Source organism: Hippopotamus amphibius, chromosome 16 (genome assembly GCF_030028045.1).
Source record: "Hippopotamus amphibius kiboko isolate mHipAmp2 chromosome 16, mHipAmp2.hap2, whole genome shotgun sequence".
Taxonomy (NCBI): domain Eukaryota; kingdom Metazoa; phylum Chordata; class Mammalia; order Artiodactyla; family Hippopotamidae; genus Hippopotamus; species Hippopotamus amphibius.
The window spans coordinates 404,448-431,703 of NC_080201.1; the positions used below are offsets into that span (position 1 = coordinate 404,448).

At 60.9% G+C, this 27,256-nt stretch overlaps 1 protein-coding gene across 2 annotated transcripts; it reads right to left on the reverse strand.

Moving 5' to 3' along the window:
• Positions 1–67: 67 nt before the first annotated feature.
• SPG7 (SPG7 matrix AAA peptidase subunit, paraplegin) lies at positions 68–27,102 on the reverse strand. 2 transcript variants are annotated; one of them, XM_057711128.1, is made up of 17 exons: positions 26,877–27,102; positions 25,405–25,507; positions 24,602–24,691; positions 18,377–18,618; positions 16,326–16,465; positions 15,260–15,362; positions 14,048–14,173; positions 13,645–13,807; positions 13,254–13,427; positions 6,723–6,847; positions 5,990–6,092; positions 5,291–5,401; positions 4,024–4,139; positions 2,943–3,036; positions 2,344–2,510; positions 1,860–1,937; positions 68–636 (listed from the first exon to the last, which is right to left on the reverse strand). In XM_057711128.1, exons 1-17 carry the CDS (start codon positions 27,069–27,071, stop codon positions 439–441), a joined length of 2,328 nt encoding a protein of 775 aa, XP_057567111.1. In that variant the 5' UTR covers positions 27,072–27,102; the 3' UTR covers positions 68–438. The 2 variants fall into 2 exon arrangements, with proteins under 2 accessions (XP_057567111.1, XP_057567110.1); XM_057711127.1 differs by having other exon boundaries at positions 2,880–3,036; positions 26,877–27,101.
• Positions 27,103–27,256: the final 154 nt, after the last annotated feature.

Genomic DNA, 27,256 nt, shown 5'->3' on the forward strand with positions numbered 1-27,256 from the left:
GCGAACACGGGACCCGTGACCCAGGACAGCCCTCGGGTCAGAGCTAACCACACAGGAAACACAGGCCTCCATCCACAGCATTTATTAGTGTCACAGTCCGCGGGCAGGCCTAGAGGCCCTCGTGTGTGCCCGTCCACGCAGCAGTGGGGGGCAGTACTTTACTCCTCCAGGCCCCACGCCTGTCCCTGACTGGGACCCGCAACGAGGCGACAAGGGGCTCGGAGGCCCTTTCACAGGGGAGCCTTGGGCATCCTGACCAAGTCTCAGGAGCCGGAGTGGGGGGGGCCTGCCCAGGCCACGCGCCATGGGCGAGCACGGCCTGCAGACAAGCAACGCCATCCACCTCTGCAGGGACGCTCACGCGTCCAGGCAGGGAAGTCAATGGAGAGGCCTCAGGGGCCTTCCGTGGAGACCCGCGAGGGCTGAAAGGAGGAGCCGTCAGGGCCAGGACGGCTCCTCCCCCTGCAGGGGGTGCTGCTGGGCCACCTCCTCCTCCCCCGCCTCCTGCCTCTCCCTCTGCGCCTCGTTCCACCTCTGTGGCGCAATCTTCCTCTTGGGCCCGTGGGGCGGCAGGCCGATGAGAGCCTCGATGTCCTCGTAGTTGATCACTTCCTTTTCCAGCAGGGCGTTGGCCAGCTGGAAGAACAAGAGGGCAGTGTGAGTGGCGGACGAGGGCCCGGACAAGAGCCCTGTGAGAGCAGAGCATGGGGGCGGGAGAGCGCAGCCCCCCGGAGCCACCGCTTCCCGCGGGTGGCGCACAGGCGGGTGGCCCGAGCACAGAATCGCTCCGCCTCCACCTTAAAGACAAGGCCAGCTGCCAGCCGTGTTTTCTACTTCCCTTCCCAATCTGTTTAATGTGGGCAACGTCGATGTCTTTTCACACGTGTGGGTGTCAGCATGTGGGCAGGGGGACGGACGTACAGGACTGCTCTGACCGCTGGCCCTGGACAGCACGGGCTTCAACTGCTCAGATCGCTCACACACAGACTTTTTCCAATGAATGTGAAGACACGACTACACGACCCATGAACCGCGGGTGCAGAATCACGGGCAAGGAGGCCAGGCTGCGAAGGCGGCGCGCAGGGGTCCGCTGTACGGAGCTCAGCCTGGGAACACCCGGACGGTGCGAGCAGGTCACCGTGCACACCGGAGCCAGGCCAGTCCACAAAGAGCTGCCCCTCCACCAGGTCCCCAGAAGCGTCCCCTCTGGAGTCACCTCTCGGCCCAGCGCCCCCGGCTCACCGTGAGGTCACTCCCCACACCTGCCCAGCCCTCCTGCACTGCCATCAGCAACAGGGGGGACCGTCCAGCAGGAGGGCCTGACGGACGTGAGGGCCGAGACTGTGCGGCGAGGCAAACGCGAGGCCACCTGGAGGAAGGTGGACTGTGGTTACTGCCGCCGTGTCCGTGCTGGTTGGGCACGGGGCTGTGGAAAACGCGCCTACTGAGGGAAGACGCTCACGACGGCTGTGGGCTGCGGCACCTGTGCCGTGTGTGCAGCTTCCGTGTACCCAGAACTACGCTGAGCTTTACCACTTAGTTTACAAGGTAAGTGTAGGAGCTGGAAAAGGACTAAACAACGCTGACCAGACCCCACCACTGGCTGAAGCCAGGTAAGGGGCCCAGGAGGGCTGGTGATGGCCTTCCATCTACTCTGAAGGAACTAGCCTGACAGGTTCATGATACAAAGCTAAACGAGGCAGGAAAGATGCTAGATTCAGCTGAGCTGGGTGGGACGCGTTGGTTATGTTGTGCTCTGGAGCGCTGTGCACGGGAGGGGTGTGTCCGCAGGGCAGTGACGGCGGGCCCAGCTCCTGGCGGGACAGGCAGGCGCGGAGTCGGGGGCAGCGGGGGCTCACCGCCTGCAGCTTGTCCAGGTTGTCCTGAAGCACCTTCTCGGTGTGCCTGTAGGCCGCGGCCACCAGCAACCTCGCTTCCTGCCGAGGGAAGAGAAGAGTCTGTGACGGGCCAGGGTGGCTGGCCACGGCGCACGGGGGTCGCCTGCGGCCTGGCACAGACACTAAGGTACACGGTAAAGACATGGGTTCAGGAGAGCAGCCCAGCCCCAGCAATGCCCTGTTCAAGGGGCCTGCCCAGCAGACAGCCCGCCAGCTCCGGGAGCCCCTGACCCTGCACCTGTCCTCCACACTCGGGCTGCTTCGTGCCAGCGACACTACCTGGTCATCTCTTGCAGGCAGACAGAGGGGCCATGGGCGCTGGCTCTGTCGCTGGAGGCACTTATCTGACGTCCCTCATGGTCCCACGTCACCTACGGTTCCCCCAGGAGCCAGCACACGAGCCCCACCGCCCCCCGCACGTGGCCCAGGACCCGGGCGAACTCACGTGGTCCATCATCTGCTGGAGGCCCTGGCTGAAGGGGCGCCGTCCGATGCCCGCGGCGCCCTCCTGGGCCTCGGGGAAGGACACAGGCCCGATGCCGGGCGCCATCCCGAACTGCTTCACCATGGAGTAGGCGATGCGGGTGACCTTCCGCAGGTCATCCTGCGCCCCTGGAGTGTGGGGTCAGAAAGGGCGTTCCTTCCTGGGGGTGCAGGGCAGGGTGCCCGGGGGGCTGCCGGGCCCTGACAGCAGAGGTGGGCACCAGGGGACACCTGTGTCCTGCCAGTGGTGGCCATCACCAGCACGAACAGCTACGTGCGCTTCCAGTGCGCACGTGGGGAAAAGCTCTGCTAACGGCTGAATCACCTCAACAGTCCTGCTTGGTCCCAAATCCCCTCTGACCGCAGCTCATCTTTTAAAAACGTGTAATGAAATTCAGATTTGCGCTTGCATCCTGCTACCCAGACCCCTCCATCGGATCTCCCCACCCCGACGCAGAAGGGCGGACGGTGCGGGAGTGTGTGGGCGCCAGCCCTCACCGGAAGTGACCCTGTTGAAGGAGATGGACTCAGCCACACGGCCGCCCAGGGCCATGCACATACGCTCAAACAGCTGCTCCCTGCTGAAGAGGTGCTGGTCTCTCGGGAGCATCTGAGCGAAGCCCAGGGCTGCGTTGGTCCGCGGCGCGATGGACACCTGCAGAACGGAGGTGCCTCAGTCAGTGGGCAGGACTCAGGCGTCAGAGATGTGGGGGGAGGGGTGTAAGACAGTCTTCAATCGGAGGATGCAAAGCAGGGAGCAAATGTGACTGTCCCCCAGTTTACGGCAGCACCACGGGGTAGGGCTCGCACACTGTCGGGCGCAAGGGCCCTGCTCACGACCACGCGTCCCTGAAGGAAAGGGGACGAGAAGGGACGACCCGCTGAGGGCCCCACACTGTCCACGCCTGGTGAGCCCACGGCGCCAGGGTTCCGGCAGCGGGAGGCCACCCCGAGGCTCTGAGGATACACACGTCCCCACTTCACGGGGCAGCGAGCCGAGCGCAGGAAAGGGTGCTTTCTCAGGACGACCCTCGGTTACCAGGTGGAAAATCCCGAGAACAGGAGATTCTACACCAGGGTATTTACTTCATCGTGGACTTTCCTAGGTTAATTTTTTTGAGAAACTGCACGGAAGCATTCACCTTGATTACCGGATCTTCTCAGAAGGGGACTGTCCCGCCCGCCTGCCGGGGAGACTGTCACGGCCCTCCGCCGAGGACACAGCAGGCACGGCCCGGGCAGCGGCCCCGCATCCGAGACAGCCCGACGAGCCACGCTCCGCTGTGACCAACCCCCCGGGGGGGACGCCCTGCTGTGGAGGCCAGGGAGCAGGGGCAGGGCGCACACACCTGAGAAGGTGTTAGGACGCTTCCCACAAGACACATACCGTGCGCTTCCCTCACTCCTCTCCGGGTTTAGAAGGCTTTAAACCGACCCGACGCAGAGCCAACCGTGAACCTGGCAATTCTCGCTCCACGACCGACCGTGCATCAGGGAGGGAGACCCCAGGCCCGCACGTGGCTTTCCCGCAGCTACCCCGCCCTCCTCGCCTGCGCTGCTGGCCCGCACGCGCCCCTCCAGACACAAACCCACGGAGCTCCCGAAGTGAGCCGGGCCGGGGCCCAGGGCCGCCCGCACCCACCTTCATCACGGCCTCCGTGTGCTCCAGCAACCAGCCCACCAGGGCGTGGCCTGACTCGTGGAACGCAACCACCTCCTGCTCTTCCCTGGAGAGGACCTTGCTCTTCTTGGCGGTCCCTGGAAGAACGCCCGGGAAGGTGAGCTCCGGCGCACGGCCACCCCAATGGGCGGCCAGGCACATTCTCGTGGCGCCAAAGCGAGGCCTCGGTCGTCCCACTTCCGCAAACGCTGCAGACAGCGGCCCCTCCAGCAAGGCCCTCGCTTGGGTTGCGGGGGCTGACGGCACGCGCTCGGGTCTCCTGCCGGCCCACCCCCGCCCCCCGACCCGGCAGGACAGCCGCAGCCCCGCTCTCCCGTCCTCCCCCCCCAAGTCACCCCTAAGCTCTCGTCCACTGTGCCCAACTGTCCACACATCCTCATGCTCCCACCGCGGCACCGAGCAAGCGCTAGGGAAATCACGCGGCCCGGGCCACCCCCACGCCTGCTGTGAGTGACGCGTCCTGGGACGCGCCGGCCGTGGCTGTCGGCTGGTCCCCCGAGCCATGCCCGGGAGCCCCCTGCTGAAGGCGCCGCACCCCCAGGCAGGACTCCGCGTGAGTTTCTCTGGTCCTTCCTGCTTCGATGCTCTCGCTGCAAGTGCATCAGTTTCCACGTAACGTGAATGGCTCTCACAAAGCGTCGTTCACAGTGAGAAACCGTGACACCGGCCCTTCTGTCCACGTGCACTCGCTGGCCCGCAGGGGCAGAGGCACCATCGTGGGGCTGAACTCAAACTAAGGGTGGGCCCGTCCGCGGGGGGACCTGCTCCCTCGCTGCCGTCCCCAGTGACCTGGTCTGAACCCTGTCCGAGAACAGGACGCAGTGACCCCGTCTGATGTCGCCACAGGGGCTGTGGACGCTCTGTCCTGCTCTCCTCACAGAAGTCCACGGACTGTGCGTCCAGCAGCAGGGGGCCAGCGCGGCCGGAGGCGCCGGCCCCTCCTCACCCCGGGACGTGGATGGTGGTGAGGCCACGCGCTCGGGCCCTGCACGCTGGCCGACGGGCTGAGGACACTCACACTTGAGTCTGCGAGACCCTGTTCTGTTTGAACAGCGTGTCTCCTCTTGGCCACCGGGCAGTCTCTTAAACTAGGGAGAGTGAGTCTCACTGTGAGACCTGACATAAAAGCAGGAACACCTGCGCTGTCCTCCATCTCGGGCAATGATGCCACCGTGCGGTGTCCAGGCCTGCCCCCGCCGCCCGGCCCCCAGCGGGCGGGTCTGCGTACCGGCCACGACGCGCTCCACCGCGTAGTCCAGGCTGGACGTGTGCACAGCCGTGTGCCCCTCCCTCGCGGCGTGCAGTGCAGCCTCGTTACAGATGTTGGCGATGTCAGCGCCTGTGGGCGTGGCGGCGGGGAGCTCACGCAGACGCAGAGGGATTGGGGGGGGCTGGGGGAGGGGGCCGCCCCGCCCCCCCCCCACCCCCCGTGAGCTGCCGCACAGCTGTGGTCAACGGTTCCTTCCACCTGGTGCTCCACACACGTGGAGGGAAGAGAAAGGCTCTCTGACACCCTTGAGGTTCTAGTTCAGGATGTGAACGTCCAAAGGGAAAAAATTTATACCACAATAAAAGGGATTTTAACTTACATTACCCTATAACATGAGAGCCATACAGAAAAAAATCTTTGTTTGGGATCACACGGACCCCGTAGGGGAGGGCAGTGGTGGGCCAGGGAGAGACACGGCCTGCAGGGCTGCCCCGGTGGGGAGCAGCCGGAAGGGACGAAGGCAGGACCACCAGGACCCCTTGGCGGGGCTCACAGGCAACAAAACCTCGGGGAGGAGAGTCTACCTCTGCCCGCTGTGTGCACGCTCACTTCCACCTGGGCTGTGCTGGCCGCGGGGCCCAGAGCAGGGCTGGGGGGGGGTCCCCGGGGAAGCCCCCTCTGCCCTCTCCACCCCTAGACGAGGACCAGCGCCCCTACCGCTGAAGCCTGGCGTCAGCTCCGCCAGCCGCTGGGAGTAAAAGCTGCTGGCCTGCGTCAGCTTCAGGCTCTTCAGGTGCTGCTCAAAGATCTCTCTCCTTTCCTGCGGGACACAGGACAAAGGACAGCGGTCAAAGGACACGGGGGCAGCCTCCCGCCAGCTGACACTCAGGAGCCCGCAGGCCTGCCCGGCAGGCAGGGGCCACGGCTGTGAGGGCGGCTTTTGCTCTGAGAAACCAACTCAGGGCTGCAGGTGGCATCTCAAAACTGGAAGGAAAAAAGGAGACGACAAGACAAAGCACATCACGAACAGCAAAGGCTATTCCGTACCCTGTGTGAGGAGGACGGAAACCCAGGCCTGCCCCACGCGGGTCTCCACGGAACGCTGACCCCCAGCCGCCGGTTACGTTCACCCGCCAAGCCCCTCCCTGCCCCTGCTGGGTCCTCAGCCCACGCTGGGCGCCTGCTCTCCTGGGGGCCACATGAAGGCCCGACTCCCAGAAGTGGACATCCCAGCAGAGGCCTGAGAGGAGCCGGGGCTCGCACCCTCCACGCCATCAGGGCGGCCGTGCAGCCCGAGCTCCGGAGCCAACGCAGCACGTGCTTCAGAGGCGCTGGCTCTGCAGAGACTGTGCCACAGAACTCGGCACAGACGTTCCGGGATAAAGAGGAAGACGGCGTGGACCAAAACCAGGAGAAAAGCAGGGGCCGAGGCCCGGCAGGCCGCACTGACCTGCAGCGTGGGAAGGTCAATGAACACGTGCCTGTCCAGCCGGCCTGGCCGCAGCAGGGCGTTGTCCAAAATGTCAGCTCGGTTGGTGGCCGCCAGGACGATGACATGGTCGGTGGTGCCCATTCCTGGAGGGACAGACAGTGGCCACTAGGGCGGAGTCCCCAACCCAGAGGCTTTCCCACGGACCCCCTCTCAAGGCACGGGGCGGGACAGACGGGGTACCTGAACGCAGAGTCGAGGACCCACCGGGGCCCATCCCTCCTGAGTGCTCCCACCAAAACCACAAGAGCAAGCACCCACTGCCTCCCTGCCAAGCTGCGGCCCAGACGCAGAACCACAGGTCAGAACCTGGTTCCGCCCCCACAGCCGTCCTCCGTGGCCAGACCCCGGCCCTGCGGGGAGAACGTTCATCCTCGCGCGCAAGAGCCGCCCGCCACTGCTGGGACGTCGGGCGTGTGTCCCCCAACACTGGGTCTGAGGGCCTGCGTTTTCAGCCCCAGGTTTCCCGGGAGCATTTAAAAGCACGTGCAGTAACCATCCCTAACGGCCCACATGTACCTGTGGACCTGGGCTGGACGCTACCTTGAAGAAAGCAACTGCAAAAGCATCCCACAAGGCAGAGGGGGGGACCCGACCGGGACGGGAAGTCAGATGCGGGCAAGAACAAGCGTCACAGGGACGTGCCGGTATTTCTCCTGATGTGAATAAAGGCGCCCAGAGCACCAAAGGTTCAGAGCTCTGGGGCTGCTTTAACCCGCGGGGTAGGAGGAAGTGGGGCTGGGGCACAGCACTGGCCACAGCTGTGGACAGGCACCGGGGCTGGGCTGGGACACGGGCCTCTAAGCGGGCTCCTCTCTGCTTTGGTGACTGTTTGAAAAGCATGATAACACAAAGCTTACGAAACAAAGATGCCAAAAATCCATCTTTTGCTAACTTTGTAAACCTGCAATAAACTGACACAACTTTAAATCACCTATACGAAATCTTTCAACGAAAGTGACGTTTAGAAGAAATCTTACAGAATTAAGCTCTGAGGGTGTGTCAGGCACGGCCGGCCTCCATCAGAGGCCCCTCACGCCACTGCACAACCCAGGACATCGGCCAGGGGCCCAGTAACCTCCGACCCAGGGAGGGCACCCACCTCGCCGAGGGGCTGACGCCACCAGGACGGCCCAAACCACAGCCACCCCAAGGAAATCACTCCGGAACTTCAAAAAAACATCTCCTGGAGGCCAGGCTCCCAGCCTGGGCTCTGCACTTTGGGACGTGGTGAGCCAGGCCACCTCGAGGAGTTGGGGCCCACTCACGGGCCAAAAGTGGACAGTGCAGAAAAGCGTCTGCTTTCCAACTCAAAGGCGGCGTCTCTAGATAACTCTGGCTTTTAAACTCAGACCGAAGGGAGGGCCAGCAGCGCACGTGACACCCCAGCCCCTCTGCCGCGCCTGCCTTGCTCAGTGTTGGGAGAAGTGAGACGCTGACGTGGAAACCAGGGGCCTGCTGGCGGGCGGGGCCCTGCACAGACCTGGCTCCACTCCCCGGGGCCCCCTGGGGACGGAGGGCCTCCTCTGCCCCGTGTCCCAGAGTCCTGCCTGGGAGACCTGCCGGGGCTCCCTGCTCGCGTTCCCAAAGCCTGCCTGCCGCAGGGTGGGGCTGTCAACACAGAACCCCGAGATGACGTCGGGCTGGCAGAAAAGTACGTTCAGGGTTTTCCATGACATGGGAAACCCTGAACTTCTTGGCCAACCAAATATAACAGTGAAAAAAACCTCGAGAAACAGCAGGAACATGGCGGGGAAAACGCAGAGGAAAACGGCGGGCGGGCCGGGAGTGCGAGAGCCAGGAGCGCGTGGGGTTCCCACAGAACGGCCGCGGCCGCAGTGTCCGCAAGTGGCCCACAGGGCCTGTTCAGGGACTTGCGTGGCTGTGGACACACAGCACGTGGCAGGCACTGTACAGACGTCCCTGCCACCGGGTGTTCCGTGACTCCCGCGGGAGCGGACGCCGCTGTCCCGCGTCTGCCGGGCACGCGTGTGAGGCCGATCCCAGCCTCACAAAGACCTCCCTGCACAGCCCGGCCTCCCCCACCCCTCCTCCGTTCTCCTCCTCTAGGACGCTGCCACGTGCACAACCTCACACGCACTGGGTCACGTCACCTGCAGCCTCTTCCACGCAGCGTAAATCCCGAGATCCAGCCTGGCGGCCGCACGTACCACCACCCCATGCCTCTTCACGGCTGCCCCGTCCCCAACGAGGACACACCAGGGTGCGGCCACACGCCCACCGAAGGACACGCGGACTCTTTCCAGGTTTCAGCTGTTACAAGTAAGCACACGCACGCGTATTCTGTGGACACCGGGTCAATGTGCTGAGCGTGTGTTCAGCGTGTGCAGCGCCAGCCAGGAGGTGGCACACATTCCACCCCGGCCACGGGGAGTCAAGTGTGCGTCCCCGGCTGCTTCACAGGCGCACTTTCCCGCCTGCTTCATCCAAATTCAGGCGCCGTTTCCAACACAGATCTGCGATCCAGTCTCTTCACATCTTCACCAGTCTGCTGTTGCCACTATTTTGAATGACGTGGGAGGAATCACTCTACCTTCTTTCGAGACTGAATGCAAAGCTAGGCAATGGGGCACGTGTTTGTGTGAGGACAGAGTCGTGGACCAGCAGCCGCCCGGCAGGGAGGCTCGGGGCAGGAAGGATGGTATTTCAACAAGAGGTGCCGCGGCAGCTGGGCGTCCACACACGAAACGTGAGCCAGGACCAAGCCTCACGCCTCACACAGAATCCACTTAACACGGTCACAGAGTGACACGGAAAAGGCCGTGGGAGCGCTACCTGCGGTTTCTCTTTCTTAACTAATTTTTTAAATGGAAGGATCGTTTATTTAGTGTCTTGGGTATGCAGCACAGTGATTCAGTTCTGTTTATGTACACATACGTGTGCTTGTATGTTCTCTCTCAAGTTCTTCTCCGTCACAGGTTATTACAGGACACTGAGCACCGTTGCCTGCGCTGCACAGGAGGTTTCTGCTGGTGAGGTACCACAGCCTTTCTGTGGACTCAGCGCGGAACTGAGTTCATGGGGGTGTGGACAGAGACATCCATCGTGGGGCGCCAGGCACGACGGCCTCTTTGCGCCCACGGGGCTGTGAGAGGGGATGCAGGTGGCCTGCCCCCGCCTGTGCGCTGGGCCTCCTCCCCTCCCTGGTCGGCTTCCCACGGTCGGCAACGAGGCTGCTCCGTGCTCCGCACTTGGATAAGAGGATGCAGCGCCTCCCCCAGGGGTGACAAAGGCCCCTCAGACGCATCCGAAGGCTGAGGACACTCAGCTGTGTCTGCACACAAAGGCCTGTTGGTGGTGGCCCAGCCCCGCCACAGCCTCTCGGGGGTCCTGAGGCTGCAGCAAAGGCGGCGGACCCTGTGCCTCTCCTGGTAGCACAGAGGGGCCCGTCACGGAAGGAGCAGCTGGGAACGCTTCCTGGAGGCACACGACGCCGGGAAGGGTGGTCTCCGGCTTCAAGTGCAAAAAGCAACGGAAGCAGAGAGAGGCGGTTCTGCCCTGGGGCCTTGGCCACAGCAGGGCCAGAGGAAGCCCTGCCATCACGCACACAAGGTCACGACTACGGGAGAGGGCGTGCCTTAGTCTCACTCGACACGTCACGAAACCGCCGCTCTGAGGGGAGGGCAGGGGAGGGCAGGGACGCGCACTCCATGTGTCCCGCCACGGCCCGCGGGCCCCCGGGCCAGCGCTGGGGCGGGCGTCTGCCGGTAACATGCGTGCGGCGTGCCCACCGGGGCCGTGGGGCTCGAGGGCATCTTCCAGAGACACTCTGCCCCGTGTCCCACAGCATCCCCAAGGCCACCTGTTCTCCTAGAGAGAACCAGACGCCACAGTCACGATGTGGCACGTCTGACAGCAGAGCCTCAAACCCTGTGATGGGGCTTCCGGAGACTCAGAGTCTAATTTGTGGATGACCAGACAGTGGGCTCAGGGTCCAGCCACTCACAGCCCAGCACACAGGGAGGGGCCAGTCAGAGCAGGGGCACGGGGCCCAGGGGTCCGAGTGGGGCCCCGTCTCCAGGGAATGAGCCCCACAGCCGCCTCTCATGTCCACAGACACTGAGTTCTCGGGCACGGCCTCCCCAAGAAGCTCGCTCCTCAGACAGGCCAGAAACCTGGAGTCATTACGACGGACACCCGGCTGAGAGGGGTACACAGGTCTCCAGGCGCAGCTCCAGAAGCAAACCGTTCTCAGGCAGTCACGAGGCAGCCCTTTCCGTGGCTATGAGAAATCATACTTTCATTTTCAACCTGCAGAGCTTTTAGGCACCGAAATGCTTCCTGTGCATCTGCCCCCGACCTGCGCGGTGCTGCAGGCCCGCTACCCAGCACCGGCGTCAGGGCGCGTGGGCGCAGGCATGGCGACGCCACCAGGGCTGCTGTGTGGCTCCTGCCAAACACGCAGGGCTCAGCCTCACTAGGAGGACACGGCAGCCTCCGGGGACATCCTTTCACAGGCCTGGCCCGGAAGAAGTAAGACCGTCACGAGCACGAGGACGTAGAGACAGGCCCAGGCCGGAGGAGACCAAGGAGACAGGACAGGCGAGCGACGTGAGGCTGGACTGGACCCTGGACCAGGAAGTGCACACCCGCAGGTCAGAGGCGCCTGCTGGGCACCCACGTCACCTCATCCACATCGGCCTTCGGGCTGTGTGGGGTGAGTGGTAGCTACAGGAACGTGGACTACTTTTCCAAGTCTGAAACTATTTGAAAATGAGAGGCTAAAAGTTTCACCCTTAGCCACATAACAGATTCCACTGTGCACACTCTGGCCACCAGATCTACCATCCCAAACTCTAAGAACACATTAAAGAGGAAAATTAACACACAAACAAATGGTTCTCTTAGAACCAAAACTACTGTAAGAAAAAAATGCCTTCCTTATCTACAATACCTAAAGCAGAACTAGAAATATGATTAAAGAAAGGTTAAGGGCTTCCCTGGTGGTGCAGTGGTTAAGAATCCGCCTGCCTGTGCAGGGGACACGGGTTCGAGCCCTGGTCTGGTCCCACATGCTGCAGAGCAACTAAGCCCATGCGCCACAACTACTGCGCCTGCTCTTCAGAGCCCGCGAGCCACAACTATTGAGCCCAAGTGCTGCAACTACTGAAGCCCGTGCACCACAACGAAGAGTAGCCCCCACTCACCACAACTAGAGAAAGCCTGTGTGCACCAACAAAGACCCAACGCAGACAATAAATAAAGAAATTTATTTAAAAAGAAAAAAAGAAAAAAAGAAACATTAAAAATGGACCCTACGCAGCTGGGACTTGAAAAGATCTCTGTGCACCCACATTCATAGCAGCATTACTCACGACGGCCAGAAGTGTCCATCGACGGAGGAGTGGAGAGACCAGCTGTGGTCCACCCTACACCAGGGAATATTGCTCAGCCTTCAAAAGAAAGGGACTGCTGGGACTTCCCTGGCGGTCCAGCGGCTAAGACTCTGCACGTGCACTGCAGGGGGTGTGGGTCTGATCCCTGGTCAGAGAACTAAGATCCCATGAACCTTGAGGACACGCTGCTGAGTGAAAGAAGCCAGCCACAACAGGACAGACACTGCACGTTCCCACTGAAATCAGAGACAAACAGGAGGATGGTGGGGGCCAGGGGCTGCGGGGAGGGAAGAATGCCAAGTTGGTATTCAATGGGGATAGTTTGTGTTTGGGAAGATAAGAAAGTTCTGGAGATGGATGGTGGTGACAGTCATACAACGATGGGAATGTACCTACTGCCACTAAACTCTGCACTTAAAAAAAGTGGTTAAAATGGTAACATTTAGGTTTTATGTATTTTACCACAATAAAAACAAACATACAACATCTACACACACACACACCCAAGAGGATCTTACAGGAGTAGCTCAAAAGGAAAACAATTTCATTAAAAAGAAAAAGGACTTCCCTGGTGGCACAGTGGGCCAATGCGGGGGACACAGGTTTGATCCCTGGTCTGGGAAGATACTACATGCCTCGGAGCAGCTAAGCCCATGTGCCTACAGCCCGAGCTCTGCAACAAGAGAAGCCACCGCACCGAGAAGCCCGCGCACCACAATGAAGAGTAGCCCCTGCTCGCCGCAACCAGAGAAAAGCCCGTGCACAGCAACGAAGACCCAACACAGCCCGAAAAAAAAAGAAAGAAAAAGAAATTGTGTGGGAGCCAGTGCAGAGGTCATCTCAAGAGCAGCAGACGCAGCGCCCCTGGCAGGGCACCGGAGGCACGAGCAGCGCCCACGCGGGCACAGAGACCGGCAGCGCAGCACGACCTCCTCCAAGACTGACCACCAGCGTTGTGACCAACCCCACACAGCATTCCCGGCGCTTCCCCCTTTTTCCTGCTGTACTGCGGTCCTGACTTGGTGAGAGGGAAAGCTGTGCTTCTGGTCACCACCCGCTGGAGAGCAGCTCCTGGTGCTGACAACCCCTCACCGCCCGCGAGCACCCCCGCTGACGCGGCCCCAGCGGTGCTCACCGTCCATCTCCACCAGCAGCTGGTTGAGCGTCTGCTCCTCCTCCGTGTTGGAGAAGCCGGACATGGTGGTGGAGCGCTTCTTGCCCACGGCATCAATCTCGTCGATATACACGATGCAGGGGGCCCGGGCGCGGGCTTCCTTGAAGAGGCTCCGCACGCGGGCCGCGCCAAGACCTGAGGACACGGGGGACGGGGACGCGGGCAGGTCACGAGCACGGCCCCTGCTGTCTGCAAACCCCAGCAGGAGGACCCTGCTGCACACAGGCCAGCCCACTCCCTCCTCGACGCCCCAGAATGTCAGCGGTCTGTTCCCTCCGTACCCACCGCTCCCTAAGGCAACCCGGCCACCACAGAAGGAGCGCGTCCTGCACACGCAGCCAGGCGGACCCACCTCCAATGACCTCCACGAACTCCGGGCCGGCCATCGCCAGGAAGGGCACCTGGGCCTCCGTGGCCACTGCCTTGGCCAGCAGCGTCTTCCCGCAGCCGGGGGGGCCGAGCAGCAGTGCGCCCCTGGGGACCTTGGCGCCGAGCTGCAGGAAGCGCTCCGGGCTCTGGGGAAGCAGCAGAGGACACACGCTGACCCTCAGCGCTCCAGAGGGTCTTTGGGACGCGACAACCAGGAAGCTGCGGTCACGAACGGGCCGCATCCACACGGCTCTGGGAAAACAGAGCACTCTGTGGTGACGGGTGACGGGTGACAAGGGCACCAGGGTCAACGGGAGCCACCACGCAGGTCTGGGCCAAGCAGGGGGCTCACCGTCCAGCGAGCAGTGGGGCCCCCACGTGCTCACCTTCAGATAATCCACGAACTCCTTGACCTCCAGCTTGGCCTCATGCATTCCTGCCACGTCTTTGAAACTGACTCCTTTCCCCATCTTGCCGTCCACAATTGTGAAACGAGCCATTTTAAGCTGATTCTGGGCAGGAGGACAAAGGGTGGAGCCCTGTGCCCTCCAGCAGGGCGGGGCCAGGAGCCCTGGGTGCCGGCTCCCCTGCGTGTTCCGCCCCCACCCTCCTGCGCGCTCAGACACGCAAGGGCGCGGACAGTGAGAAAGCTGCCTGGCATCCAGCGACCTGCCCTCAAGGAAAACACTCCCTGCGTCAGCTAGATGACCCGCTGTCTGCACGAGCCATCGTGTCTCTCTGCGTGACCCTCCGCACTACCGTGTGCTTTCTTTTCCTGACTGTTAACGTTACGTAAGGACACGCAGTTCTGGGCAGTGTTGGCAAAAATGTTACTTGGTCAGTTTCTGGAGAGCAACCTGGCCGGACACACAAGCTCTTAGTGAGGGGCTCGACCTCCGCCCGGATCTACTTCAGGACAGGCTCTCAGAAGATGCAGCTGCGTGGACTTTGTCACAGTATTATTTAAATACAACAATAAAGAGGCCAAAACGTGCGAGAATTATCAAACTGTCTGTGCCAGGTACGGCACACCCCACAATGAGACACGGTGCTGCCACTAACCGCACACGTGCAAGTCCTGGGCTGCCGCGGGCCCCAGTCCAGGGGGAGCCAGGCGCTCTGTCGCCCAGCCGGTTCCCAGGAGGGGCTCCTCCGCGGCCCGCTGGCTGAGCAGCCAGGTACGACTTGAGGGGGGACAGTACACAGTTAAAATGAACGCCACGACCACAGGAGAAGACTTTTACAGTGTATCAGAATTGTTCTTTTAAAGACAACCTTTAAAGATGTCTCAGCTAGTAAGGGAACCCCCCCCCAAAGTCACATCCAGCTGAGAGTGCAAAGCGCAGAACACACCGCAGTGGACGCTCCTGCGGCTCAGCCGCCCCCGCATCAGGGAGGGGCCTCGGCCGGAGCAGGAGCCGCGCGCCCCTCCGCCTCCCCCCACCCCCGCCAGCCAAGCCGAGGGAGAGAGGAGCTGCCAGACGACGCCCAGGCGGATGTCCCCTGTGCGCTCACCCTGCAGGTTCGGGAAACGGCTGAGCACACACACAGACAAATCCCAGGACCACACGTTCAGGGAGATGATTTGTACAACTTACAAAAGCACTGAATCCGCCTTCCCGTCCTGTCATTCCAGCCAGACGGAAAATATACCACAGGATGGCCAGGCCCACGGCCGTCATCCCCAGGGCGTAGAGGGCACTGGCGTGAGAGAGAGGCGGGCACAGCCTCAGGCGCGGCAGCCGACAGACGCGCCTCACGTAGGCTGGGCCCGCGGACACGCCCTCTGAGAGCAGCCTGTGGAACCAGCACTGAAAAGGGGTTTCCTCGTCCAGTTCTCACCAACTACCCTCCAGCATCAAGTGCTCCCGCAGTGTCGTGTCTGGAGAACAGCAGCGCTGGGCACGCAGCCCCAGCCACGACGTGAAGCCGGAACAGCCCCCCGCCGTCCAGAGCCCTGGGGCCCCATGCCCGCCAAGAGCAGCTCTTCACCTTCCACGGACTTTGTTTGCAATAGTAGGCCATCAATTTTGGTCACCAAAGCAAAATCATCATCGTAGTAGAGAGACCAAACTCTAGGGCACCACCCCCAGAGGAAGAGGGGCACCCATCCGGCGCGCCCCTCATTCCCCACAACAAACAGGGGGCAGCCTGGGGGCCCTGCGCCCGCAGGGCCGGGGGCTGTGGGACAGACACACAGCACTCCACAGACGCTGCCAGCCACCAGGAGGGGACGCAGACCTCTGCGCACGGGAGCCTCCAGGGACGCGGCCCGGGACCCGCTGCTGGACGTGCTCCCACTGAGGAGCCTGCAGGCCCCCCCGCCCACAGGCCCTGCACAGGTCTCCACGTCTCTGCGGCGCGGAACCAAGAAGCTCCGCTGGCCACCCGCTTTCCCTTTCCTGCCCCACCTTCCTCTCTGCAGACAACAGCAAACCCTCCCTGTGCTGAGCTAAGACACGGCACCGACAACTGAAGAAGTGACTAAAAGGGACCGCACGCCTGCCACCTCGTGCCACCCACTCACACGTCTGCCTCCCACAGGGGCCCCAGTTCACTGCGGGCAGAGCCAGAGTGAGATTTTTGTTTGGGGCTTGTTTCTCACATCACAAAGTCAAGCCCGGTTCAGTCCAGAGGTTAACGAAGCAGCAATGGCCAACCTACTTTCCAAAGAACCCCGTCCGCTTGTAGGACACGGGGATCCTGTCTCTGCCTTCGATGTTCAGCTCCTCCTCGGCCGCTCGAAGCTTCTCTTCAAATCTGTCGATGTTTGCCACCTGCATGCGGTACATCAAGGCCAGCCGCTGGGGGCAGAAAGGAGAGGGACCGTGAGAGTGACACACAGGCTGGACCGCTGACCGCGAGGACAGAGAGCGGGGCCCCGGCCACACTGTGCAGGCAACTGCAGGGCTTCAGAAGCAGAGGCCTGCCGCTCAGAAGCCTCCTCCGCGTCTGGAAAGTCTCCCTTTTCTCACACACAATGACAATGAAATCGTCACTGACACAACATTTTAAGCAAACGGAGGGCAGCACGTGCGTGTTAAACTCAGCACCCGGATGGCATTCCGTCGCGAGGGCAGAGCAGAGCCCCGGTGAGGAGCCTCCTGTGCCGGGCCAGGCCCACCGTCACCCTGCGAAGGTTTACTGTGTAACCACAGGATCTGACAGTCAACCGAGTGGGCTCCTTGGTCGTCAGGCAGACGAGACTGAGGAGGAGGGAGCGGGTGGCATCTCCCAGAGGGCTGGTCTCATCGCCTCCACCCGATTCCACGTCACTCATCTTCCTCGCAGCCGGGCCCACGCCTTGCAGAGTTAAACTGCTCCGAGCTCAGACTCTAGGCACTCTCAAAATCTAAACCGAGCAGCCAGAGTTCCCCTTCCTCTCAAGCGTCTCGAAAGCCTTGCGGGATGACGGTCACTACGGAGGGGCACACAGGGACCCACCAGTCACCGCCACGCCCGGCACTGGAATGCCCCAGGGCCTCTGCCGCTGGACTAACCTAAAGGACCCCAAACACTCGGTCAGAGCTTCACGGGCGCCTCCACCACTCAAACAGCTGCCCTGGCCAACTGGGTGGGAGGGAAAAACAGACATGATCCTCTTTCTATGTCAAGATCCAAAGGCAAACGTGTGATTCCAGAAGCCCCTTCAGCCCCAGGTCCTGTAAAGCCTTCTCTGATCCCCTGGTCCCGAACCAGCCACTTCTGCAGCAGCCACCAGGCCACTCTCCCCTGGGGCCGGCAGCGGCCACCAACACCCCTGGCCTTTCAAGCGCACTGGAACTGAACTTCTACGATACGGCCAGCGGCGAAGGAGGAGACGCTCACAGGGCTGGGCTGTGCCCACGGCCGAGCTCGCTCAGGCAGGATGAGCCCCCCGCCCCCAGCCCAGCACCCAACCCGCCCAGCAGCAGAGCAGCGCGCTCGGGGCGCCGTGTGAGCTGCCGTCAGGGAGGCCACGCTCCGCCCACAGGAGCAAGCCCAACCGGAAGGCCCGTGGCCCCCTGGCGTGGAGAAAGCTGCCCGATTCCACTGCCTGGTTTCCCACTGTCCCAACTGCTCACAGAAAACGGAAAGGATGCTAAAGAGACAGAGCTTTTAAGCCTGATGCAGGGTCCCTGGCCAGGTGCTGCACTGAAGCACCAACAAGGCGGCTCTTGAGGCCGGCACAGAGGCGCCTGCGACACAAACAGGAAAGGCTCCCAGAGTGTTCTCCCATCGACGTCACCTCTCGGGGGCCTAACGCTGGCATCCTGCTCCCGCGGGAAAGGAGAGGGGGTCGGAGATGGGAAGGCAGGCTGGACAGCCACGTGCCCTCACGGCAGGGCCTGCACGAGCGCTCTCCGTGCACCCCCGCTTCCCAGCAGCACTGCCACTGGGCATCTCGCCCCCTCCCTGACGCCCAACTCTACCCGGCCCGGAGCCTGCAGCCTGCCCCTCCCCACGCACCTGAAGGGTCCTGCTCCTGCCGAGGGCCAGCCCTCCCCCCCCTTTCCACCGGGACAGCCCCGTCACCTCCCGCCCCCGCCCGCGTGCCAGGCTGACCCAGGGCGCCCGCGGCCCCTCTCCCTTAGCCCAGAACCCCTCCTCCCTACACAGCGCCCGGAGCGCAGGGACACGCGGCCGCGCCCCCTCCTCAAAGCCTCCGGGCCTCCTCCTTAAATCCAGACGCTCCCAGCCTGTTCTCAGCAGCCCCGCCGCGGCCCGGCACTCACGGGCCGCCCGAACACCACGGCGCCGGGGTGCAGGTACACCTCCACCACGTCGCTCTCGGGCACCACCTGCACCCGCTGCACCTCGCCCTTGGCCAGCATCTCGTGCACGAAGTCGTTCCAGGAGATGCTGCCGCCGCTGGAGCCCAGCGCGTTGAGCAGGCTCATGACCACGGCGATGACGAACAGGGTGCGCAGCCGCTCGCGGTACATCTGGTCCTCGCGCTCCCGGCGCCGCCGCTCCTCTGGGGGGAGAGCGGCCATGAGACAGGGCGGAGCCCCGCCCCCCGCCCCGCCCCCGCACGGCAGGAGGGCCCGGCCTCCGCCTCCTGCACCCGCCTCCTGCACCGGCCTGCCCCGCAGCCAACATCTCAACAGAGCGGCCACTCACCAGCCGTCCGAGGTCACCGCCACGCCCCTCCGCGCCGACAGCACAGAGCCCGGCCCGCCAGGCCCCACGAGCCCGCGGCCCAGTGAGCGCCCCCGCCGCCGCCCCCACTCGCCCTCCCCGCCCCCCACCCGGGACCGACACCCAAGTGAGCTGCACGTCACCCACCACAGAACCCCTGGAAAAACAGTGCACACAGCAGTGTGAACTCCAGAGTCCGGAGACCTGTTCTTCACCGCAACCACCGGACACGCTCTCCCACCACAGCCCTCCGCTGTTCACACCGGTCGCAGGAGTTCCGGCCCAGGGCACAGGCGGGAGAGGCCACCATCCTCCTCCCACCCGACAGGCACACGGGGGGCAGGGACGTGGACCCGGCACGTCACGTGGTCTCCCTAACCCACCGCCCAGGGGTGCACCTACCCAGAGCCTGCAGCCACCGGACCCTCAACCGCACACCAGGGGGCCCAGAACCACCCAGTCTCGCTCAGCTGCGCAGGGAGGCCTATCCTCCCCGACACTCCATGCAGCCTTCCCAGACCTGAGGCCAACAATGGCTTCTGAGAAGGGCGTGTGTAGTCCCCCGGCAGCTCTGCCCGAGACAGACCTGCCTCAGCGACCGCAGCCTCCACCACTCGCGCGCCCTCCCCGCAGGCCTCGCCGCACACCCGGCAGGGCTGCCGTGGCCACCCCGAAGGACAGAGTGTGGTGGGACTCGGGGCCCCACGGCCCGTGGCGCACCCTGGAGGTGCAGCCGCCCACACCCACCACCTGCCTCTCCAACAGGCGGCCTGGAGGATTCAGAAGCATTTTAAATCAGTTTAAAAACCTGAAGCCTGAGAAGCCTGCCATAGCGGCCGTTCTGGGAACGAAGGTACTTTTTAGGTATCATCCTATCTTACAACAGATTCTAACAGCATGTCTGGTATTTCAGGCTCTCAAAGGCCACTACATAAAGGCGACCCCTCGCCATGGAGAGCAGATGCGTGTCCTCAGTGAGAAGCCATCTCTCTCAAATATTTACTCTTCAACCTTGTTCTCTAATGACCCATCACCCCTGCAACCGCACTTCCCGCCACCCCCCCATGGCAGCCTGCGCGAGGCCGAGCAGGAGGAGCACCTTCCAGAAGCCTCCGGCGATCACACCCACACAACGCTGGGCGCTCACCCCGACGCTCCCAGAGAGCTCACTGACATCTGAGGTTAAAATACAGCCTCCTCCGGCTTCCGAGTCAAAGTCACCGAGCCCCCCGCCCAGGCACCCAGGAGCTGACAAAGCCCCCAGGACTGCAGGAGACGTCTGTCCCAGACCCAGCACCCACACGTGAGCCCACAGGCTTTACACGTGCCCTCACAGCACACGCGGGAACGCAGGGAACCGGCCCCGCACACGTTCTCCGGTGGCGCAACCAGCGACGCCTTCTGAAAGCAACCTGGCCGAGTGTATCGGGGCCGTCGAAAACATTTAGTCTCCTGAACTAACTCTATTTCTGAACCTTTAACCTAAGGAGACCAAACGTAACAAAACACATCCACGGTATCGCTCAGGTATGAAGTGACGAGGGCCAGTCCAAGGAAGACACAGGGAAACAGCTGCAGGACCGGCTAGCAGACGTAAGATTCTTGAGACGCACGGGGTGGAACAAGATCTGACCCTGGGACTCTGTGCCGCAAAGGCACGTGAACACTCTGGGCAGGAAGGACATCCCCCCAACTCAGAAGGCCCCGCCCGCTTCCCACCACGTCCATCCTCCCTCCCGGACTCGCGGACACGGGGCTACCGACGGGCACCGGTGCCCGTGTCTTGTCTACAGGGGATGGAGCAGCCTTCGTGAGCCCAGCTCTCCGCGCCCGCCCCTCCTCACACACCCAGCTCGCGGGGAGCGGAGGGCCGCCCCCAGGTCTCTACTGCCCGCGTGCCTGGCACCCTGTCCAGGGTGTCCAGCAGAGGCTGCTGCCCCGAGCTGCCAGGCTGTCCACCCGCTGGACAGCAGCCTGCGGGACCACCGGGAAGTCACGGTCCCACGAGTCCTTCTCGGGGGGGAGGGGACGTCAACTGCGGCCGTCAGTCACCTGAATCGGCCACCTGAAGACAAGGGAACGAGTGACGACGCTGCTGGATGTGCAGGAAACCATCGCAGGGGCCCTCCCAGGCGTGCGCGCGAACACTGGGAGGACGCAGCGATAACCCGGTCCTCGTGAAGACCACGGGGCTGGTCCTGACCAACAGCCCCCCGGAAAGAAACCTGAAGACGGAGACGAGGGTGCACCTCACAGAGGATGAGGCACACCGTCCACAGAAGGTGCTCTGGAAACCCAGCCATCGCTGAGTGCTAACCTTTGACGACGAGGTAACTGCAGACTCCACGTCCTCGAGAGAAGTGGCAGAGCCCCCTCCCGCCACCACCACCTCTTCTACTCAGCTCGGAGCCTTGAACGGCCAACCCGACAAAACTGGGAACGCCCTGACAGACAGGACGTGGACACTGACACAGCCACTGCGTGTGACCCACACTCCCGTGTGGTTTCAGTTTTGTGCAATGTCATCACAGGTGAACTCTGGGTCTCCATCACCAATCAAGACACAAACACTCCACTACCAACTCCTGGCAACCACCGACCTGCTCTCCAGCTCTGTGATCTTGTGTTTGGAGAACCGCACGGTATATAATCTTTCAGGAATGGCCTTTCTCATTCAAGGCTCTCAGAGGGCAGGTCTGAGCAGGACACTGGGCTGTGCTCCCTGCGCGCGGTCAGCAGTCTTGAGAGCTCACGGGCCTACGAACTCCTCACAACCCAGAACACACCCTCATGGGAAAATTCTCTGGCTAAGCAAACAATTATTGTCTAATGCAAATTTAACAGATGTAAACCTTATCCCATTTTCTCAAAACAAGCTACAGTTCAGCCCCAAATAAATAAAATATAAAACAACCACATGAAGGAGGCAGGGAGGTGCAGACCCACCCCAGGGCCGTCAAGACCCTTTCTCCACCCAGCACCGCAGCGCCTGCTGGTCACCTGCGGCTGGACTCAGCAGGGCGAGCACATGCCCGCATCCACAGCAGGTCAGGAGCTGCGGGAAGGACGTGGCGGTGGCCGCGGCCGCCCCTCCCAGAAATCAGTGTCCACAGGACCAAGCACCCGTCCGGGCGACGGGACAAGGCCAGGCAGACGCAGAAGCCGCTCCGGCCACCCGCCTTCTCCTTCTAAAGGCTCTGCCCATTTCAAGTTAAGGAACGTTCCCCTCTATTTTCTCCTAATTCTTTTACAGTTTTGTTTTCTAAATGTAATGATTTAATCCACTCAGAATTTATGTTGGTATGCGGAATGAGAGCCTAATTTAATCTCTTTCCAAACAACTCAGCAACAGTTCCAAACCATTTCTCACACCATCCACCCTTTCTGCCATCACATGAAATGCCACTTGAGTGACGTGCTAATTCTGAGGCAAACCAGACTCTGCTTCGGGACTTTCTATTTTGTTTCATTAATTTGTGTGTTCCCGGACCCAGCATTAACCCGGTGGGAGGCAACAACGCTCCCGACTGCCGGGATCAGCTCCTCGGCGTTTGTTCTCCATAATCCTGCATGTTTTCTCGTGAATCAAGCCCTCACTTTCCTCCTCCAGCTCAGAATGTCTCTGAAATGAATGACACACTTGAAGATACATCACATATCTTAGGACATGAAGACATGTAAGTGGTCAAAGAAATCAGCTTTAAAGAAAAACTATGATCTTGGTAACAGACTACAAGTCATCACTGCCGGGGTGCTGCTCGCCGAACACTGAGTCTGGCGTTTAGCGCTTCAGCAGACAGAGCTGAGCTGAACGGAGAGCAAAGACTCCTGACCGGGCTCTCCTTCAACAGTCAGCACTCATCCTTTCCAGCTGGGTATGGTATCTCCCCGTCAGCAAAAGGTGCTTAGAAACCTTGGGGGAACTGGGATTGCCAGCTCTACAGCCCCGGAAGGTAGAGGAATTACAGTGTGCAGAGTAAATTCCCATGGAAACGTGTGGAGTAAGAGACCTGGAACTGCTGACAAAACCAACGAAACTGTAGGAAAAATATTAAAAAATCATATAAAAAAATTGTAGGAGGGAACTCCCTGGTGCTGCCTGTGCAAGGGGCACAGATTTGATCCCTGGTCTGGGAACTAAGATCCCACATGCCACATGGCATGGCCAAAAAAAAAGTTGGAAAAATACGCATGGTCAAAGATCATGCCGTAAAATGCTTAAGAATGCATGGAAAGCTCTGAAATCAGGAGCCTGGGGCCCCTCTGGTGCTCCAGTGGTGAGAAGCTGCCTTCCAAAACAGGGGACACAGGCTCAACCCGTTTCAGGAACCAGATCCCACAGCCACAGGGCAATTAAGCCCACGCCACAACTAGAGAGCTCACATGCTGCAACTAGAGAGCCCACATGCCACAACTAGGACCTGACAATATAGTTAAGAAAAAAAAAAATAGACTCAGAAGCCTTTTAAAGAAGAGCCAGGTCCCCTAGGGGCTCTCCCTGGGGCAGATGATAAAGGAGCCATGCAGCACTCACCACCCTGTGCAGGTGGCCAGGAGTTCCACAACCAGAAACATCTAATCAGAACCCAACCAGGGTACTACGGAAGCCAAGACCTGTCCCCGCTGAGCTTTAAAGTGGAACGTTACAGCTCCTCTCAAGTTAAACGAAGGTGCCACCAGTAAAGGACAGCCGTGAGCATCAGGAAACAGCAGCCCCTCCTGGAAAGTCGAGCATGAGGGGCTTCATCCCATAACCAGTGGGCTCTGAAGCCGAACCTCCAGACCCCCTGCTCCTGAAGACATTTCTGGGCCATGACTGAGGAAGCAGGTCCTGCCCACAGTTCCCAAAACCTGGTCGGGAACCCGTCTTGTTCCGACTAAGCTTCCGGGATGGCTGTGCCCTTCTGGAAAGATGGGGCCTGGGCAACAGGACCAGTCTGTGTGCAGTTCTGGCGGCAGGCCCAGGCTCTGATAAGGAAAGCACTTCTGAGGCTGCCTTCCACCCTGAGGCGTCTGGGGCTCACAGGAGCCTGATCCTGAGCACGGCTGGCCTTTGAGTAAAGCACCTCCTCTGGGGCCCCCAGCCCCCGGGTCTCCCACTGCAGCCATGTCAAAATCAGCGCCACTTCCCCACACACGTATCCCTCCCTTGACCCAGCACAGAGGAGGCATCCAGTGTCCTCCTGTGTAGAAAGGGCCAATGTCAAAGTAACTCTGAAGAAAGAACACGAGTCACTGAGCACAGCGCCGGGCACGCTCCAGCCACTCCCAAGGCCTCGCAAAATTGTCACGTGTGTCAGCTCCCAGCAGCCAGCTGTCACCTTAGAGGTCAATTCAGCCCTGAGTTACTTTTTCCTTTCCCTCCCCTTCACACAATCATCGAGTTCTAATTCCAGAGTAGAGACAGGACCTGCCAGCAAGTTCACTGTGACCTGGGGCTGGGACCCCACTCCTTCCGCAAGGCCATGCTCCAGCCATCCTCTCCTCTGGGCCTGGAGGCAGTGGCGACACCAATCAGGTGTGCACGTGGGCAGGGCTTCAGCCGAGGAGGCTGGAGCCTGCCTCCCCCAGGGCTCTGAGTCCAGGACAGATCCGAGGTTCGCCCTCTCCACACGGAGGACAGAAACCCCATCTGCCTTTGGGTGCTCTGAACAGGACAAGGGACACAGGTGCTGATGAAGGCATCCCTGAAAGGATGGGCATTAGAGATGCGGGCAGGTGTGATCAGGGCATCCTCCTGGGATGGGCTTCCTACGCTTCAGACTAGAGCACACGTGCAGACCACCAAGGCAGCCACCGCTGAGACCAGAGGGGTGTACCTTCGTCATCGTCAGGGCTCCTCCCCTGGGCTTTATCACCGTCCTTAGTCTTCTGCTTCCTCCTCGAGGTGTCAAAGTAGTAAGTGCCTCCTACAAGGAATAACCACAATCAGACCTGCAGCTACAGGGGGACACCCGGAGAAGAATACGTATGCAGATAACCAACACAGAACAGAAACTACGTGCACAGGACTTAGATGTTTGGGATAATCATTCTTAATACAATATTTACTCATTATAAATAATAAACTACTTCAACTGAAGTGTTTTTGTAATTTAAATTAGCCAACATGGGACTTCCCTGGTGGCGTAGTAGTTAATTAAGACTCCGAGGTCCCAATGCAGGGGTCCCAGTGTCAACCCTTAAGGTCCTTTGACTTAAGATCAAATGAGACAGCAAGATGTCACAGGATGTCATTCAGGAGGGCAACTCCAGTGTAAAAGGCCGTGTTTACTTGCCTTCTGCACATAGAACATACACAGCCAGTCTGTAGCTCCTGACAGAACGTTCCTGGAGCTGGCTACAAAACATGCAAAACCTCCGTCAAGCAGCCCAGTTATTGCCAGAATAAAAAAAAAAAAAGACAACTCAAAAAAAGCAAAAATGGCTTGTTCAGACCTCAAATTTCCTTCCTATAAACTTCACTTCAGAGCACCTGAGAGTTCACTCGGAGCAGCGGCTGAAGGTCCTCTCAGTGATCTCGTTTTTCTGACGATGACGTCAAAACAGGCAACACTCTCCAAATTTATTCACAAACGCCACAGGCTCTGCCTGTCACTTCTGTCTTTCGAAAGATACACACCTAAAAGTTTCCAGAGTCTGACCGGGTCCTGGATGAGATGCTGTTTCACCAACAACCTGCTGGTCCCGTCAAAGGCAGGGGCTAGCAGCTGCAGCCAGAAACTCTAAAGAGAAAAGAACGATGCACAGCACGCCCAGGCAATGCACACTAATTCCTTGCTGCAAAAGCTTTCCTAAAAGCTCCAATATTCATGTGTAATATTCACAATGTCCTGAAATGTGAAGCAATAATGTCAGCATTATCTCAAAGTCTTAACATAACATCAAAGAAAAAAAGACAACATCAAAATGTTGAAAACAAATGAGCATGTCAAAGAAACACTGAGCTCGAGGTGCGGAGCACTGGCTGCCACTCTGTGCCCCGAGGCTCACGGCTGTCCTGCGGGACCCAAGGAACTAGGCCACAGCGGCTGCCGTACCCTTTGCTCCTGACAACCATTCCCTGCAGGACACTCCCAGTGAGTCCACCAGTTTCCCACCTGAATGTGTTTTATGTCATGGTCAATGGTCCAACTTAATTTCTTCTACCTCTGTGGTGGCCGTTTCTTCCTGTTTAATTTATTTAAAATTTTTTTTCCTTAGTTCATCCCTAGTCAGCTGCTATTATGGAAAAAAATAGCTCCTTACCAAAGGAGAATGTTCGTGTAATTTGCTGTTAGCAGCAGCTTCAGCATTCCTCATCTGCACAACTACTGTACCATCTAACTGATACCACTATTCTTGGGTCAGTGACGGCCAGGACGCACATCAGGGAGGACCACAGGGTGCACTGAGCCCAATAAATGAGACACATCAGTGTGTTAGATACAGTGAGGGCGGGGGGGGGGGGGGGGGAGCCATTCTTCAAAGTCAGCCCGAAACATTGTTTCACCCAGATAGCTTCGTTTTATGGCTAGCACAGCCACTGGCAAGGTGACACGTTCAGATTTCACAAGGATGTGTGAACTGCCTACTTCAGTCCTTACTTATTTTCATGGACTAATCCGAGTCTGACTAAGAATAGTAAGGTATGGTTTTCCTTCTCCGTAGAACTAAAAAGCCAAACCAAGAGCGCTGCCCCCGGACTCGGGAAGGCGGTCAGGAGTCTACAACAGGGCTGCGGCACGACAGCGGCCACGCCACGGCGAAGCGCGACACAACAACGCGTCCCGCCCGAGGCCGCGAGGCCGCAAGAGATGAGCGGGAAAGCCCGAGGGCTCAGACTCCGTTTCCCGAGCGAAACGCCGACGTCCCCCGGGCCCGGAGCACAGCTCACCGGGGCGCCCCGCACGCGGAGGCCCAGCGCACCGGGTCCCTGGCGCGTCGGGCCCCCAGCCCCGGGCCCCGAGGCGGGCAGAACTCCCACGCGACGCAGCGTCACGGCGCCAGGAGGACGAGCGGAAACCGGCGCGCGGCGAGGGCCGCGAAGCTCACGCCGGGCCGCCCCGCCCCGCCCGGCCGCCGGCCAGCGGCCGCCCGGGGCCCGCGCGCTACCTGCAGGACTCTGCCTCCAGGCCCGGCGACACCCATCTGAGGCCTGTGGACGACACACGGCCACCTCCACCCGGCCGCGGCAGAGCAGCCGGGGCTCCAGCCGGAGGAGGGGACCCGCAGCCGCCCGGGCCCCGGCCCCGGCCCCGGCCCCGGCCCCCGGCGGAGAGCGCGCAGCAGCAGCCACGCGGCCGCCATGTTGACCCGGAAGCGGCGCCTGCGCGGTCCGGCCCTCCTCGGGGCGCCTGCGCGGTCGTGGGGTTGGGGGGGGGGGTGGTGGTCTCCTCGGCGCGCCTGCGCGGTCGGGTCACCTCGGCGCGCCTGCGCGGTCGGGTCCTTTCGGGGCGCCTGCGCGGGCAGGCCTGCTGGCTGGGAGCCCTCCG